Source organism: Orbicella franksi, chromosome 4 (assembly GCF_964199315.1).
Source record: "Orbicella franksi chromosome 4, jaOrbFran1.1, whole genome shotgun sequence".
NCBI lineage: Eukaryota > Metazoa > Cnidaria > Anthozoa > Scleractinia > Merulinidae > Orbicella > Orbicella franksi.
In genome coordinates, this window is record NC_138148.1 from 12,994,801 (window position 1) to 13,012,300 (window position 17,500).

At 39.1% G+C, this 17,500-nt stretch overlaps 2 protein-coding genes and 1 non-coding gene across 3 annotated transcripts in view; all 3 read left to right on the forward strand.

Annotated features, from left to right (window-relative positions):
* The window catches only part of LOC145485520 (uncharacterized), a 25,513-nt gene that overhangs the window by 1,729 nt on the left and 6,284 nt on the right, over positions 1 to 17,500 (forward strand). The window contains exons 3-7 of the mRNA XM_081464183.1: positions 1,238 to 1,309; positions 4,154 to 4,225; positions 11,231 to 11,424; positions 12,583 to 12,708; positions 13,453 to 15,003. Of these exons, the coding sequence (XP_081320309.1) occupies positions 1,238 to 1,309; positions 4,154 to 4,225; positions 11,231 to 11,424; positions 12,583 to 12,708; positions 13,453 to 15,003 (2,015 nt within the window). The remainder of the gene's footprint in view (positions 1 to 1,237; positions 1,310 to 4,153; positions 4,226 to 11,230; positions 11,425 to 12,582; positions 12,709 to 13,452; positions 15,004 to 17,500) is intronic.
* On the forward strand, positions 8,862 to 8,935 carry Trnaa-ggc (transfer RNA alanine (anticodon GGC)). The gene has a single exon. It is a non-coding gene; the product is annotated as a tRNA-Ala (tRNA).
* Positions 15,322 to 17,500, forward strand: part of LOC145484388 (uncharacterized) — a 4,401-nt gene continuing 2,222 nt past the window's right edge. Inside the window, exons 1-4 of the mRNA XM_081463003.1 lie at positions 15,322 to 16,206; positions 16,500 to 16,577; positions 16,853 to 17,033; positions 17,198 to 17,500. The exon at positions 17,198 to 17,500 is cut by the window's right edge and continues 46 nt beyond it. Coding sequence (XP_081319129.1) covers positions 15,879 to 16,206; positions 16,500 to 16,577; positions 16,853 to 17,033; positions 17,198 to 17,500 — 890 coding nt within the window. The 5' untranslated portion in view covers positions 15,322 to 15,878. The remainder of the gene's footprint in view (positions 16,207 to 16,499; positions 16,578 to 16,852; positions 17,034 to 17,197) is intronic.

Sequence of the window (17,500 nt, forward strand, 5' to 3'; positions counted from 1 at the left end):
GAATAGTTCATATAATGTGATTTCCCTGGAGAGGGTCGTCCTAGAGTAGTTGTTTTGGTGACTGACGTTGCGACAACCTGAGCGGAAGTCATCTTCAGCCAAAAGTAGTTTGTTGGTCGATAGTGATAAGTATGGCACGTTGGAGCCACTTGTTCTGTTTAAGTAAGTTTCCTGTTAAGTTAGTTAAAAGTACAGTTCTTCCAACAAGTGGCCCATCAGATCGGCGCTTATCTCCGGTTTCAGTGGAATGAAGCGACTAGGAGTAGTATTTCTAATCCTCCTGAATGCGATTCCAGTCCGTCGAGGAGTTCCCCCCTCCCTCCATTGAATTGGCTGGTACTCATTTATACAACTGAGTCGAAAGAGGCACTGTGAGAGCCGGGAAATGTCTTTCTCAAGAACAAAACACAATATCCCTGGCTAGGAGTCGAACCCGGACCGCTTGATCCAGAGGCGAGCGAACCAACAACGAGGCCAACACACCTAATCAGGAACGTTTTCATACATGCTTTAGCTTATCAGTGGTCTCTAGTCATTGTTGTCAATTTTAGTTTCTTTAGTTCTCATGTTGCCTTTAGTTGTATTTAGTTGTATTTAGCTGTATATAATTCCTGTAAACAAGACCCACCTAGATGAGCTCAGCTACCCGCGGGCATGTTATAATTGTACTTCTAATTTTACAACACAATAAAAATATATGCATGTATGTATGTATGTATGTATGTATGTATGTATGTATGTATGTATGTATGTATGTACATCCTGGGAAACATCAGGTATGCTTGGTGCTGCACGACGTTAACACAGAGACTCCCGTTTCTGAATTTTCTTTTGGTGGTGCCATGAGAGTCAAGCCAGAGGTTATCGTCAGTTTCTGGGGCTCGAAGCCACAAAATGGCTATTTTACACACAGTTTCACTGGAAAATATTATTGTATCAAAATATTGGAAGACAACTTGAAATAAATATTGTCTAGTTTAACTGTGTCTTTGCAGCCCCGGATACTTTGAGAGTAAACTATTTTTACCAAAAAAAAAATAACCTGCCCACCAAACCGCTCGATGCAGAATGCAGTCCAGCGCACTAACCAATATGCAAAGGTACAGAGGTCCCATTTAATTCGTTTTCCAGAAACATGCAATTATCGGTTATCCCAAAAGTGAGAGTTGTTCTCGTTATTAAATCTCGAACGTACAGCTTACTGTTTTAATTGAGTACTGTCTGATACTTTTAACAGGCATTTGAGTGACAACGATATTACAATTCTACCTGACGGAGTGTTTGCCAAGCTGACGAGACTGGAATACCTGTAAGTAAAATGAGAGATTAATAAAATGCTGTAAGGTTGGCAATAATTTTTAAAGCAAAAATTTCTTTCCATCCCATAAAGGGAACATAAAGATAAAAGGCAGGTAGAAGAATAACTTAATTTAACCCGTCAATGTACAAGCTAAGTTGGTTATGACGTTATATGACTTCTGCCACCTGCTTCTGCTATTTGTGATTACAAGATACCACAAAAATGTATGGTTTTTGGGAGGGTTGGTATCTTTCCGGGTGAGTGAAGATTACACCGGGCGAGTTTACTTCAGAGTCACCCTAGGAAATGGCGATTGCTTTTTAAATTTAATTTCCAACACTGGAAAACATATATTTTTTCCCTTGTTTCGCTTACTGCATGAAATGCCCTTTTCACAGGTCATTGGACTTCAACGCTATTACATCTTTTCCTGATGGATTGTTTTCAAACCCGAATCAAAGTGATTATAAAGCAAATTAAAATTTGAATTTTGAGGCAGAATTTGAAAAATGTTAAGTGCATATTGTGGACCACCTTAGTAGAATCTTACTGCCAAGAAGTAAACATTTCTGATTCAAATTGGCTGAGATGTCTTTGTTCGTCATATATCTAATAAGATAGATGTGCATACGAGTGACATACGAATACATCCAAGTAATATACGAGTACATACTAGTAACAATATACGAGCACATACGAGTAAGATATGAATGAGGGGGCCACCGAGCTCGTTTTTGAGTTGGCGGCAGTAAAAGCTGAATTTAAAGGTTTTCAGCAGTTTATACCGTTGCAATGGTAACCTATTGTCTCGCAAAAAAAAAATGAAAACAACTTGTTCAGCAGTGATTGAGCAGTTTTTGATACAATGATTACAGCTTCAATCTAAGTCTTGGAAAGTGCTGGAAACTCTTACCAGCCACCTTAAAAAATAACAATCAACAATGATTTAGGTAAACATATACAGGCAAAAACTAACGATAGACAAATCCGACGTTTCGGCGACATCTTGGCGCCTTTGTCAAGGGAAGCTAATTAAATATGCGATTTCAAGAGTAACTAAGAGTTCAGAGTTACTAATTTGCATAAGTTAGACAAAGACCTTAGCGCGAACTGAGTCTGATTGTACATTTAAACACGGTCGTAATTGTTTAATGAGTAACAGGCAGGATTCCGCATGACCTTCGCAACTGTTTTAGCGTCTTGAAAAAATGCCACAACAAGTTTGATTGTCTCGTTAATGAGATGTTACTCATTAAACAATTACGACCGCGTTTAAATGTACAGTCAGACTCAGTTCGCTCTAAGGTCTTTGTCTAACTTATGCAAATTAGTAACTCTTAACTCTTAGTTACTCTTGAAATCGCATATTTAATTAGTTTCCCTTGACAATGGCGCCAAGATGTCGCCGAAACGTCGGATTTGTCTATCGTTAGTTTTTGCCTGTATAACCTTAAAAAATTAACGATAAATTGGCCCTCTCTCAGCCAGTCACGATAAAGTAATTTTCTCACTCATTTAGAATAAGAAATAACGGTCCTTATGATTCATTTATTGCCAGATATTTGGACAATAGCAAGATAAAAGCAATGTCGAGAGACACGTTTGCCAAATCGCGACACGTTTGCCAAATCGCGAAATTTCAATAAATAAATTCGGTTGCTTTCCTTCTTCAGGCATGCCGAAACAACAGGAACATTTAGTAAAAAAGACAATAGATGCATATGAACTGAAGTAGCCATTGGATTTTGTTTTTGATCTAAAAGTATACTTCGTTCTTAAAATTTCTACGGACAGCTGTTTTCCCATAGGCCTACGAAACATTTTATCGGTTAGCTTGATGAACCGTTCTTAGCGCGCCTACTTGTAAGAAGTTTTCTGAGTAAATCTAAATAAGATCAATTGCGCCATGTGTTTTGTTTGTTTGTTTTTTGTTGTTTGTTTGTTTTGTGTTGTTTTCAAAATAAGCATTATCGAACTACTATGCACGACTCATTACGCGGCTAACTTGCCTTTTTTTTTTTCTTTCCCATGCAGATCTCTTAAAAGCAACCTGTTAGAGAATATTCCATATCGAGCATTTTTTACCATGTATCAACTTGAAATAATGTAAGTATTTACCTGAGCACTGGTTATACGAAACGAATAAATACCAGCACATTTAGAAAGGCGATAAATTTAATAACAATTTATGAAGATTTATTCGTAGCCAAAGCACACGTATTATTTAACACTTGTTAATTGAAGCAGAGATAATTATTGTTTTAGCAGTATACCAGCATCCTTTATAAATGGGATTGCGCAGTCACAGCGGTAAGGACTTTCTGCTGCTCGTAGCAGGGACTCTGCATTATTAGTACTTTCTCAAATCGTCCCTTGAAATCTCAGGACACCTTAAGTCGCAGCTTCGATTTTACACTTGGGGCCATTCAAGAGAATCTCTTTAACCGTGCTGTTTAAACTTTCTCTGTTCTGTCTCTGAGCGACATGATGTGTTATTGTAGCGAATATAGGAAGAGAGCGACTGGGCCCGGCCCCAACTTGCATATTATGGGATTGGAAATCCCATGTGGAGAAAAGGACGAAGATCGTTAGATCTCGATAGATGAGAAGAAACGTGTTGTTAGTCTAGTTTTGCAGTAGTTTCTGTGCGAGATTGAGCAAAGTGCAACACTATGATTTTAATCAGAGTATGGGAAATAGCAACTGAGACTTAATAAACCTTATAGTATGCGATACTAACTTATGCAGAAAGCTATTTATACCATGTTTCACTCCACGCAGTTCAAAAAGTTAAGAAGATTTTAATTAATTTCTGGTGCTAATTTCGCTTCTCTTTTGTCTTTTTATTTCTAGCTTGCTCTCAGATAATCCTATAAAGACAATTCAAGCGGAGGCATTTAGAATTGGCAATAATACCATTTCAATGTAAGTTTCACCAACAGATTTACTGATGAATCTTTGCGCTATTATTCTGCCACTATTCTGACAAACGCACCCGTCCTTGACTGATTTGTAAAGTTTCACATGTCATCTGAATTGATATATTTTTAAAAAGTGTTGAGTCTACTGAGGCATGTTGAGTTTAATCCGCTGCTCATTTAGTCCATACAAAATATCATAGTCCAAAGCGGAAAGAGAATTTGTTCGGTCAATGCAAGTGCACTGGTCTATTGCTCCCTAAAACCTTAATTAAACAGCAACACTGACGAATAGGAAGAGGAAACATGGGCACTGGAACAAATCACTTGGCAAGAAATTTGTGATAAATCAACCTCAACGAGTTCTGCAACGAGGTATTTGCAGAGTCGAAAAGGAGAAAGGTTGATTAAACTCAGTTCAATTGAGCCCGGAACCTCACTTGACACTGTAATCGTCTAGTATCTTTCTAATATCGGAAATTCGCTCTTTCAGGAGAGATATTTGTCCTTATCTTGTTTTTTTTCACTAGCATAGATTCAAAAGTTGAAGAGCGTGGGAATTTCTCTTAGATGGGTCAGACAAGAATGCCGAGCACTCAGTTGCATGTGCTTCAACCAAATGTTGACCATTAAAACAAGCTGTTCAAACAACAAACTGTGAAGGGATAGCGATATTGTTCGCTTTGAAGAAAATTTCTTAAAGATGTCCTATTCCAACGAAAACGCGGGGAGGGGGTTTCCTCCAACCCCTCCCCCCCCCCCCCAAACTTGAAGCATGGTACGGGTGTAACTTCGCGTGTACTTTCGAGAATTAAATTAGAGGGATCGGGCAGGGGACGAGATAAGGCTCTATCGTCACATTTTTTACATCGTTAGGGAGGTAAATTACTGTTTGTAACTAGTAGTACCGTGTCATTTGAATTATATTACTCGATTAACCTCAGTTGAGGTGCCTCAGCTCTATCTAATTATCTAAAACATGGTCTTGAAAAGCTGCAAACCTTCTCCATAAAGAATTGCTAGCTTACCCATTTATTCATGTTACCTGTCTAATATGGTTCAATAATGTACAGCATACTTGTGGCTCAAAAGTTTCTATGTACGTCTTAGGGCTAAAAAAGCTAAATGTATTATTTGTTACGATAATTGCAGTGGCGGATCCAGACCTTGAGTTTGGTTTGCTTGCCCTGCCGGCTTTTCTTCCTTTTGCGATTTTTTTCCAAAATAAGGGGAGCCCGGTCCCCCCGGGCACCTCCCCTAGATCCGCCAATAAAATGTTAAATTGCTGGTTTTTTTTCGTAATTGAAAGAGAATAGGGATTTTCCAAGCTAAGTTTTGAGTTTTGGTTTTGTTTTGTTGTTGTCGTTGTTGTTGTTGTTGTTATTGTTGTTGTATTTGTCTTTAACCCCTTAGTAACAGTAATATTTTCTGATAAATGCAGACTCTTGCTGCGGACAAAGCTCAAGGCATTGACATTTGATTCATTCGTTGGTATTCGTGTTCAGGATTTACAACTGTGACGTATCTTATTTTAATAATTATATTTATAATAAAGTTTTCATATAACGCGCGCTCTGATTGGCTGAAAAAGTGTGATTTATCAGAGAACAGAGCACGGATTGATGACTGTAGGCTGGCTTTAAAATTTTTTCATTCAGAATTTTGACAAATTTGACTCAAATCAAACATCCCTTGTGACTCAGACAAACGCAATGGAAACGAGCTCTATGTCTGTAGTAAATATGGCTCACGGAGACTATTGTTAGCAACAGTAGTGTTAAAATTGTACTAAAATGACAGGTTTTGCTAGATTCTCGCCGAGAAAACACGTAGCGAAATAAACAAATTCTCAACCTAACCAGTGCTTCAATAAAAGACATCATAGTTGTTACGATGGCAGAAATTATACTTAAGAAGTAAAACAACGACAGAAAACAATAATTGAGCTGTCTCTGCTTATGATGCGAAGCTTTCTTCTTGTAAAAATGCAATTGCTTAAACAACACCTACATTCAGTGTAGTAACGCTCGTTTTCTGGGCATCTCAGCGAAGCGAACCGACGAATGGTCACTTCAAAGCTTGCTCTGATATTTTCTTCTGTGCTCGGAGTAGAACCAGTGGGAGCAGTTTAGTCTTTGTAGCTTTTACGCTAGTTCAAGCAATCTTGCTGCAAGCGGCTGCAAGCGGCTGCAAGCCGTAAATAACTGTAGCTCCTTTCAAATTCTACTCAGCATTTCACATTTTCATCCGTAGGCTTTGAGCTCCTGGTTTCGTAATTTCCATAGGAAAAGTGCACGTTTTTATGAGCCACAATAGGGCCGGATTCCTCTGGACTACAAACTTTTACCTGCTTTTCGATCCTTATTTAAAAATTAACGAAAAAGCCAACTTTGAAGGCGTTGTTCTTCTCTCGAAAGCCGCTCGAAACTACTCGGAACTGAAGGCTTAGCCGAAGTCCAGTTTGTGATTGACAGCTTTCGCTTCGTTAGCACTTAGGAGGCGGTAGAGCACTCAAGAAGTAGGGGAAAACAGTCAACAACGTCTCGTGCTTTCCCCTACACTTCTTGCGTGCTCTACCGCTTCCTACGTGCTTTACAACAGAACAGATCACAGTCGAGGCTTCTTTATTTGCTTACATAAGTAGAGGCAATCAACTGATTTATAGTGTAATTTGAAATGAATGAACACTAGTAAATTTACAAGTGTTTATTCACATTAAATTTCATCAGAAGAATCGTGTTATTTCTTGTAAAAATCACTTGAAATAAAGTTTGGCTGTACATTCATTACTCAGACATGTGGGAAGTGTCCTTGGTCTTCGTTTCCAAATAGCTTCGGGAAATTACGAACGTATTCGAAAACCTTCCGACAATATCAAAAATTCTTGGGAAATCTTCGCGTGATCTTCGGCCAACTTTTTACTCTTCGGGTATGTTTTGGACCTCTTTGGAAATGTTCGGAAGTGTTTGGCTAACATTTGAAAATCTCTAAAAACTTTTCGCTGGTATTTGGTAGTTTTCTGATGTCTTCTCTTTATTCTTTAAGATTGTCCGGAAATCTGACTATTTTCGGTTAGCCTTAAGGACGTCCGCGCGAAAATGTTTCACTCGAACTTCAAACTTCTACTGCGAACAAATAAATGAAATAAAGATATTGGGGATCACGGACTTCGTTTCAGAGATAAAGTGTGTGGAAAGCTAGTCTGATTTTGAAAACTTGACGCGGTGTACAAGCTTTTTAGCTTAAAATATCAAAGATGAATCAACGGAGACAAACTTTCCTAGTAATATTTTGTATAAGTGAATCCTTTGCGTTAATAATTCCAAATGTTGTCAACGTTTCCACAAAGCTTAACCCTGTAAGAGACATATAAAAACCCCGCACAGAAAAAGGAAAAGTCATATATAAAAAAAAAATAATTCGATAGTGCATTTTGGAAAAAATTCAAATTTCTAGTCAGTAGATTTTCTTCATTTTTTCGCTAAACGTAGAAAATCGGAAGTGAAAATGATCCATCAAAAGATATATAGGGGTCAACGAACGTCCAAGATCGTTAAATCCAGGCAAAGCTATAGCAATGGCCATCTGTCCTATCAGTACACTAGTGTTTAATTTGCTACTTGACGCGCGCTCGATGCATGACGTGGCGTGCGAATTTGCGGGCGCGGTAAGGATGGGGAGAAACAGCTTCGACAACCTTCCAAAGGACCTCGGATGACCATCACCAGTTTGTTAAGAATCTTCATACTTATTTCGGAAATCTTTGTTGTGATTTGCGCTGGTATTTCACCTTTTGCACTCGTGTCACGCTGAAACGGCACAGCTCTTAGCTTATCCAATCGGAATCGAGAAATTTTGTCTGTTGTTACTGGTCTTATGTCTATTACCGAATTTTTTTTGTGTTGTTACCAGTTTTATGTTCAAAAAAAATACTGCATATAAACCATGGCTCCTCTAGCACTGACAAATTTCAATCCCATGATATTTTCAAATGCTTGATTAAAAGGGCGGAATCATGTTGAGGAATAAGTTACAGATTTTTCGCTTAGCTGTCAAGTAGTAGAAGATATTATATAATTATGGATTTGCATATGCTGATAACGTCCCGGATTTCCTTCCTAGATCTTCAATCTGGGTACTAGATCTTCGTTCTAGAGCAATACTGGAACTTCTAAAACGATATTATTGCCATGTTTATTTTGACATACTTCTGTTCCAGGGTCATGACGAATAGAAGAGCACGAACATTAAGATATTACTCTCCTGACCAGAACTGCACAATATACCTGTCAGTGACGTGAAGTAGATATGAAATAATAATTCATATTTGAACTGCCGTTGTAGATGAAAGTGAAGAATGATCATCGCAGTAAATTTTCCAATTTAAGCAATTGGAAAGAAGAAGCCTGAAAAAAATCAGGGCTTCAACGGGATTCGAACCCGTGAACTTCGCGAATACCGGTGCGATGCTCTACCAACTGAGCTATGAAGCCACACATTGGGCGCGAGAACAATTAATTGAGTTCATATGTAAGATATGAACTCAATTAATTGACCTCGCCCCCAATGTGCGGCTTCATAGCTAAGATATGAGCTCAAATCTAAGATATGAACTCAATTAATTGATCTCGCTCCCAATGTGTGGCTTCATAGCTCAGTTGGTAGAGCATCGCACCGGCATTCGCGGAGGTCACGGGTTCGAATCCCGTTGAAGCCCTGATTTTTTTCAGGCTTCTTCTTTCCAATTGCTTAAATTGGAAAATTTACTGCGATGATCATTCTTCACTTTCATACCTGTCAGTGTCTCTTTCAAATAGAACAATTCCTTGCATGTCGAACATGCAGCTGTGCTTTAGTTGCATGCATAACTGCGATAACCATTGTTGTCTTTACATCTTCCTCCATAGCTCAAATATATGATCTTTTATATATTTACTTGCGAAGAAAAGCTGTTTGTAATACATTTCAATGGCAAAGTATAAATCAATTTTGATCGACTCCCCCGGGAAAATCAATGGAATCTTCTCTTGGTGTGGAAGCGATAAGAGTTAAACTGAAAAATTCCTAATTTCCTCGACTAAGCGGTACTTTCTTTTTGGTAACGTTTCGGACAAGGATCGTAGATAACTTCATGCATGTTTTCAACGGTGTTTCCTTATGTATTCTCTTACCGTTGCGTTTTGCCCTTTTTCCTAACAATACAAGTGGGCTTAGTTACCTTCATTTTTCACCTCTCTAGCTCAATATTTAAATGACATATGACCTGCGGATAAAAAACTCAATTCAGTGGCATCAAAATTGCCATGGGTTACAGGACGATTACTTTTTCAAGCTGAGTGAAACACGGTCACTTTGGTTTGATAAAGACTTTCAAATGAGAAAAAAATGGCAGGGGCATCTTGGCATTCACTCTTTTTTATTCAGTGCCACTAATAGACTACTTACTCTTCAGCCCTACGTTTTCCAAATGTGAGTCTATTTAGTGTTCTTCAAGAACCCGTTTTGCGAATTTCCCAGAATCTCAGTGAATAATAGAAATACAATCGATCTGCTGGTATTCCACTTAAAAATAAAAAAAAATTATTTAGAAGCATAAAAACGTTCAAAAGTTCAAAAACACGATTGGTTTTTTCTTTCAGGGTGGTTCAGTTGATTATTCACTCTAAAGCACAATTTCAATTTTTTTTCGTCGACGGCTTTGCAGTCATTTTATCGGCCGTAGCTTTACCAGTCCTTTCAAAAGTCAAATCCAGCTTTCAAGCAACACATAGTACATCACCATTTTGTTTTTCTGAAGTCCAGAAAGCTGCATTTGATGGGCCACCATATTCAAAGCACAACTGAAAACGTGTGTACGAGATCATCGATTGTTTATTATCTTGTAGCTGCCACGTTAGTCTTGTTTCTATCGGTCGTTACAAGAACTTTGTAGTTCGCTACTGAGAGTCGCGTGAAAGTGTTTGGGTCAGTATTCTAGAAAGATGTTTTATCCTCCAAGTTCAGTTCGTCCCATGTGGCCCACACATGGCTACCGAAATGGTATTTAAGTTCGTGTGCATTTGTTAGTCAAGCAGTAGTAGTGCTTGAGTATAAGAAGCAGAAGAAGAAACAGTAGAAATAGTAGAACTTAGACGGAGAACGTGCAAGACAGAAGTCCGTGCAACAAAAGACCCGTAAACAGATTCTCGCAACCTCCTCGTTTGGACGAGAGAGAGATATCAAATAAACGTGTTGATCGTTGTGTCTTTGCGGCCATCGAAGGAAAGAAACTTCCGTATTCATGACCTTGTTCGCCAAGAAATTTTTAGCGACTCTCTTCAATATGATTCTACTTATTGGTACCAACAGCATGGTTTACATCGTATGTAGTGGCCAGACGGTCGGCATCGCCTACCGTACGTTGACAAAAGAAACAGTACGAAAAAGCAACTCATACACTATCTGTGTTTTATCATTGTTGTCTTCATTCACAGTTGCACTCACCGTCGAAAAATAAGAGACTCAATTATAAGCAAAAGAAATTTCAGACCCTTGCAACTAATACGTGAAACAGTTTGTAAAGTTTGATCTAGGAAACCACCGCGTTTCCGATTTTTGAATGCCTTAAATAGCACTTTCTGAAAAAATGTCGGTCCAAAGGCAATGGAAGTTCATTTCTAAAATTTACCACATGTAGGAAAGTCCTTTGAATTAATGAAAATCTCATTCAGCAACTGCCCTCCATGATTATTTGGTAACGAAGTAAAGAACTGTTATATTCACCGTCTGGTGCGTTGAATACAGCGTCATAAGCCGAACTTTTTGACCAATCAGAATGTCCGATTCTTGATCACTTCTGGAAATATACCAGTAGGAATTATCAACCGAGAATCATAAAAGAGACATTCGAAACAACAAGAAAACAGAGCAACACGTTCACAAAGGACTTTATTGAAGAAGGAAGTTTAGCATTATTTCAATGTTTAACTTGCATCCCTATAAATCAATATTGATAGTTAATTTTATCTCCTAGGTATCCTCGTGATTCACGTACAGAAGGCATCAAAGTCCCTGTGGACGGAAATTTAGGATGGGCTCTGTTACATTCAGGGTTCAGGCAAGACCCTGATAACGATACCAGTTATAATGTGTTTCTACCTTGTCCTCCGGGGACTTTTGTGAAACCTTGGTCTAGTACAAACCAAGGATGTATAAACTGCCCGCCAGGTATTTATTTATACATGAAATCCTTCATGTAAAAAACTTTCATCCAGTTGGTTTGAAGCTTTCTTTCTAACCTTATAACGCAAACAAATTGCCACCAAGGGGCCTCTTATGTTTTTTGTTTGTTTATTTGTTTATTGTTTTTGTTAGGACAACGCTACTGAAGAACATTTTATTCAGCTTTTAAACCGCGCTTCATTTCCTTCACAGTTTGTCAAGACAAACTACGTTTATATAACACTTTACACCAATTACAACTGTATTTATGACCAGTGGAGTAAAACAGGACATTCTAGTACAAAAGAACATAGAGTAGAGTAAAACATTTGTTGACTATTGTAACCAATCACAATTCAATCTGAGACATATCGAAATCTACTGTAGTCAAGCAAGTCATTGGATGTAACAGTCAAAAGACGCATGGAAGAAATTTAAAAAAATTCCTTTACAAGACCTCGGTTTGACATGGCATTAATATTTTGCAAAGTTACAAAAATGTACTGACGCTCACAAATCTTCACATTTACCTTTGCTTTCTTTTTGGATTGTGGAGGCGCGGTGGCCTCATTGTTAGCGCGCTCGTCTCTGGATCGTGGACATTGTGTTGTGTTCTTGAGCAGCTGAGACACTTTACTCTCACAGTGCCTCTCTCCACCCAGGTGTTTAAATGGGTACCGGTGAACTTAATGCTGGGGGTACCCCTGTGATGGACTAGCATCCAATCCAGGGGGGAATACAAATACCCCTAGTCGCTTCATGCTACAGAAACCGGGATAAGCTCCAACCTGGTGGGCCACTTGGCTCGTATGCAGACTTTACCTTTTTTTCTTTTTGGATTCTGTTATTTATGCGCTCGAAGCTCGAGCGCTCGCAGCTAAAATTTGTATAAATGTTTTAACAACCTCCACGTAATACACTTCTTTACGCACAAACTCGAGGATTTTATCTTTGTGAAATCAACAAGCACTGATAAAGGGGTGACCTATTGCTGTCAAAATACTTCGGGTTTAGGCCGTAACTGCGTATACATCCAGTTGGCGATGTTGGTCTCTACGTGATAGTTCTTAAGTCAACAAAGGGTCGCTATAAATGCTAATAAAGAAAAAATATATTATATCAAACAGGCTTCTAGTTCAGTCTAACATCCTTTCCTCGTCTTAGGTGGATTTTACTCTGACACTCTCGGTTACATCGCCCATGACTGTAAGAAATGTCCGAATGGTTCTTACGTCTCATTTGACAAAGCTCCAGGAAAATCCGTCCTGGATTGTAAAGCCTGTCCACTAGGTATAACCAACATGTCAACCTATTGTACGGATGCCTACTAGTCTTTTAGGGGATTTGTAAAATATACAAGGGCCTTGAAGGAATAGTCTGAATATTTGCAACCTTACCAAGTCTGAAAATGTTCCGATTGAATGAGACATATGCATGTAGCTAATTTCAAAAAAGGTGGATTTGTAGAATTAAGGAGACTAGATTTTACTTTTTTTTTTCATCTGGAATCTTGAGATCTTTATTCACAGTACGTTACTTAATTACAATACAATATATACTAACTAATAATACACCGCTATTACTCACAATATACAATTTAATGCATTGAATACTTTCAACACCATAAATTTCTTTCCAACGAAAAACACTTAGGTAAACTGAATAAACCAACTAGCGGTCTCTACTGATACTTCTAAACCTCGGATAATGAATTTCCAAAAGTGGCTGAGAGCCGCACTCTTGGTGAGCCTTCTGTCACAAACATACTGGAAATAGTAGGCAATTGCAACAATGTCTATGCCAACCTGGAAACAAGAACAAGCCACAAAATGTCACATTTAACTTAGCTACAGTACATAGAGTTTGACACGAAGCACTTCATTAATCCAAAGGGCTTGTAAATGTAATTTTTAGCAGCGCCACTGCTACCGATCTCTCTCCATTTAGATCAAACTGAATCATGAATTCCAAGTATTTTTGCTCGTTTGAGAAAACTTAACAAGACTTACATCTTTTTTTCTTACTTGTCACTAGGGACAGAAACTGACTTTTTCGCTGGATACCGTGCTTGTCCATGCCTGAAAGGATTTTATCGAACCAGTCTATTTGCCGAGTGTCACAAATGTGGGCAAGGTGGACTGTTATGTAAAGGAGAATATGCTTCTTTAAAACCTGGTTTCTGGTGGCAGTGGCGAAACGAGACATACAAACAACGTTACAGAGACTTTATTCAAAACCTTTTGGCATCTTCACCAGCGTTAGATAGGTTCTCCATACAATATCCTTATCCGATTCCAACGCCTTATAAATGCCCATTTGAAGATTCATGCGAAGGTGGCTTAGATTCACCATGTAAACATGAGTACGAAGGACCAGTTTGCGCAGTTTGCAGTTCAGGATATTACAAACAGTTGCAAACATGTAAACAATGTCCGTCAAGGAAATGGTTTGTGGGACAGTTGGTCGTTATTACAGCCATTGTATCGATAATTGTTGCCCTTCTGGTCTGGAAGAGCAAAACAAGGGTGAAACAGGATGGAGGACGCAATCTAGTGGACACATTTTTCTCAAAACTTAAGATCGTAATCGGCTTTTACCAGGTGACCCATGGTTTACTGGAAGTGTTTTCCTACATAAAATGGCCAGGTTCCCTGGAAGCTATCTCTAAGTATTCAGGTATACTCCAGATGAATTTACTTCAGATTGCACCAATCCATTGCCTTTTCCCAGGACTACGCGTGGATGCCCTTGGAGACTTATGTCTGATTATGGCAATGAATATCGGTGTCACCGGCGCTTTTGGCACCGTTTACTGCGTCCGTAAGAGGATCATCTTAAAACGACAAGGCCTAGACGACATGGAAAAGTCGAGCAAAATTTCACAGACAAAAGAGGTTTTGTACAGAAATTTGTTTTTCTTCCTGTATGTAACCTACCTTAGCACGTGTTCCAAGACAGCCAGTGTCCTGCCGTTCGCTTGCCGGCAACTCTGTAGGGACCAAAATGAAGAGATCTGTGACGCGTACCTCAAAGTGGATTATAGCGTCAAGTGTCAAGGAGCAAAGTACAACCACTTACTTACAGTGGCATACATTTCTGCTGCATACATCTTTGCTCTGCCTACCGCCTCATTCATCGCCCTCTGGAGAAAACGCAGAACAATACTAACCGCAGCAGACAGCGATACAGGCCTTGGTACAGAAATGATCACAGGATTACGTTTTCTGTTTGAAAACTACCAAACTCGTTCATGGTATTGGGAACTTGTTGAAATATCTCGTAAAGTAATTCTCACATCTGCTCTCATTCTCGTGGGACAAGAGAGCCGATCCTACATTGGCTTGGCATGGGTCGTCGCTGGAATGTATGGAATGCTTTTCTGCTGGGTCAAGCCCATACACGATGTGTTCGAGAACAGATTGATGTCTACGTCCCTTGCCGTTACTGTAGTCAACTTGGGTGTTGGAGCTGTGAGCAGAATTCCAGCAGAGAATATACCAGGCTCGGTTGACCGAGACACAGACGCAATGGCGATGAATGTATTGATACTTGGAGCAAATTCTCTGGTGATTGGCCTACTTGTTGGTAAGCTTGCATGCAATATGAATTGCCAGTAATCTACCTCATAATTTAATTTAACCAAGCTTTGATACGGGGAGGCGATGTTGGTTCAATTACTCTTAGTTCAATTAATCTTAAAGTGCACCTAACCCCAAAATTTTTTTTTCGCTAAAATGAATCAACTTACTGTTAAAACTAATTCGGCGAAAAAACTTTTGCATTTGGTTGAATCCTCGATTTTCTATGGCCCGCCGAAAACGCGAAAATCGCCCTAAATCGGCGCCATTTTGTTTCACGACCGAGTTTTGGGGGGAATGGGTCCAGCGGTAGTTGTGACGTCTACCCAGGAACGAAACGTGTTTCGCCGCTAGTCATTTCACTGTAGTGGCTGTGTTGCTCGTGAAGAATTTGCAGCTAAAATGCCTACGAGGTGTGTTGCAGGCGGTTGCAGCAACACCCTAGACTTAGAAAATGGAATAGCGCTTCACTGTATTCCATATTTTGGTGACGATCGGCCACAAGCGAAAAAAAGACGAAAAAAGTGGGGGGACTTTGTAAAGCAAAAGAGAGCGAAGTGGGAGCCTTCGAAGAACTCGGCCATCTGTTCAGTGCACTTCAAGCCAGAAGATTTTCAACGTTTGTTCGCAAGTTTGCCTGGCCAAAGCACACCTTATATCCCCCGTCTAAATAGGGACGAGTTTGGGGTCGCTGTCTTTCCGACAATTCATGCCGTGGGAAAAGTGATCGAACCACAACAGTCAGAGCGCAACAAGAGAAAGGTGAGATGATTTGACACCTTATTTCACTGTAAACTTTTCTTGTTAACTTGAAGCACCGATTGAAGATCAGAGTATGCATTTATTTTGTTTTTCCTTCTTAAACAGACAATACAGGCGGCCATGCAAGCAGTATCACGGCTTAGTTGTTCTGAAAGTACCGAAAATGCAGAAGATTCCTCACCGGAAGTTGCACAAGAAGATGAACTTAGCTCTCCGACTCCAGTTCTAGATTCATTGGAAGGTACAAGCCTACAGCAGACAAGTGACATCTGTGAAATATTGAGCGCTCATGAAGACGATGTTTCAGAGAGCGAAAAGGAATCCCTGAAGGAATGTACGACATGTGCTGTCATGGCCAACAAAATCAGACAGCTAAAAAACAAGCTGAAATCGCACCAGGAGAAGTTGATTGCTGTAAGGAGGGAGCATGGTTTTTCGCGAAGGACAGGTAATTTTGGTATTAGAAATTTTTCCTCTACGAGGCAGTGGATAAAATTAGGTACATGTATGTAAGTGTATTCAGTTTGAAATCAGCATCAATTTCTACATTCCGATGTTTGTCTATAGATATGCTCTAGTGCATATTTAGCAAGATTTGCTATATTATTTTTCCATTCTTCTGCCCATTTTCACAAAGCAAAGTACATGTAGGTATATGATTCAATTTTTTCTATAATCCTCCATTTATTTTCTTTGAACATAATAATATTTGCTAATATGATTTTCTTCTTCCATGTTCAGTAAAACGACTACAAAAACATCTTGAAATTGACCAGGATCAAGTGGAAGCTACATGCAGTAAAAAGTCTGAGCCTATGGGTATGTAGCAGCCACAAGTGAAGAGCTCTTTCATTTTGTAACTGCACTAAATTGCAATTCCCTCAAGTTTTGTTTGGGGGATCAGTTGTAGATTTCATATTACAAATTCAAAGTCATGTTCAAGAGCCCTTATTATTGGTTGAAAAGTGGCACCAACAAACTAAATAATATTTTATTGCATGTATTATTTCCTTATTAATTGTAAAATATTTAATATTTTTGTTAACTTTAGTTTTATTATTGCTCAAACTAGTTTATTGTTGTTGTTGTTTCAGAGGAAACAGTGTCTTCCACAGAAGGTGAGCCACACGATCAAGATCTAGATGGTGGTGAAGAAGAAGAGGAAGAGGAGGAGTGGGATGACCAGTCATACACTGAAACAGAAACAGAAACAGAAACAGAAGCAGAAACAGAAACAACTGAAACAGAAGATGAAGATGAACTCAAATCAAACCGGTTAGGCTATCTTATATATAAGATTTTGTTTCTTAATAAATGCAATGTACATGTAAATAAACTGGGGCTCAGCTCACTGGCATGAAGTGATTCCTCCCATTCACTTGGTTTGTTTCATAAAATATGTATTGTGCATTTACACATTTATTTATTTCCCATTGTAGGTTGTTTCTGAAGAACACAAATCTCCGCACAGAACCGAAACATATTGTATTCCTTTCTCAGCTTTTTTTGCTGTTTAAGTTCTGTCATGTGTGCAAAGCTGACAATCCTATGGTGGCGGCAAGCGCATTTGGAACTGAAGCTGTTGTTAAAGCAACATGTCATGTATGCAAGAAAGAAAACATATGGCACAGCCAGCCAACCATGCCTGGATCTGGAATCCCTGCTGGCAATTTCTTGCTATGTATGGCCATTCTTGTTGCAGGGGGCTCTGCCAGTAAAGTCCTGCAGATATTCTCTCACAT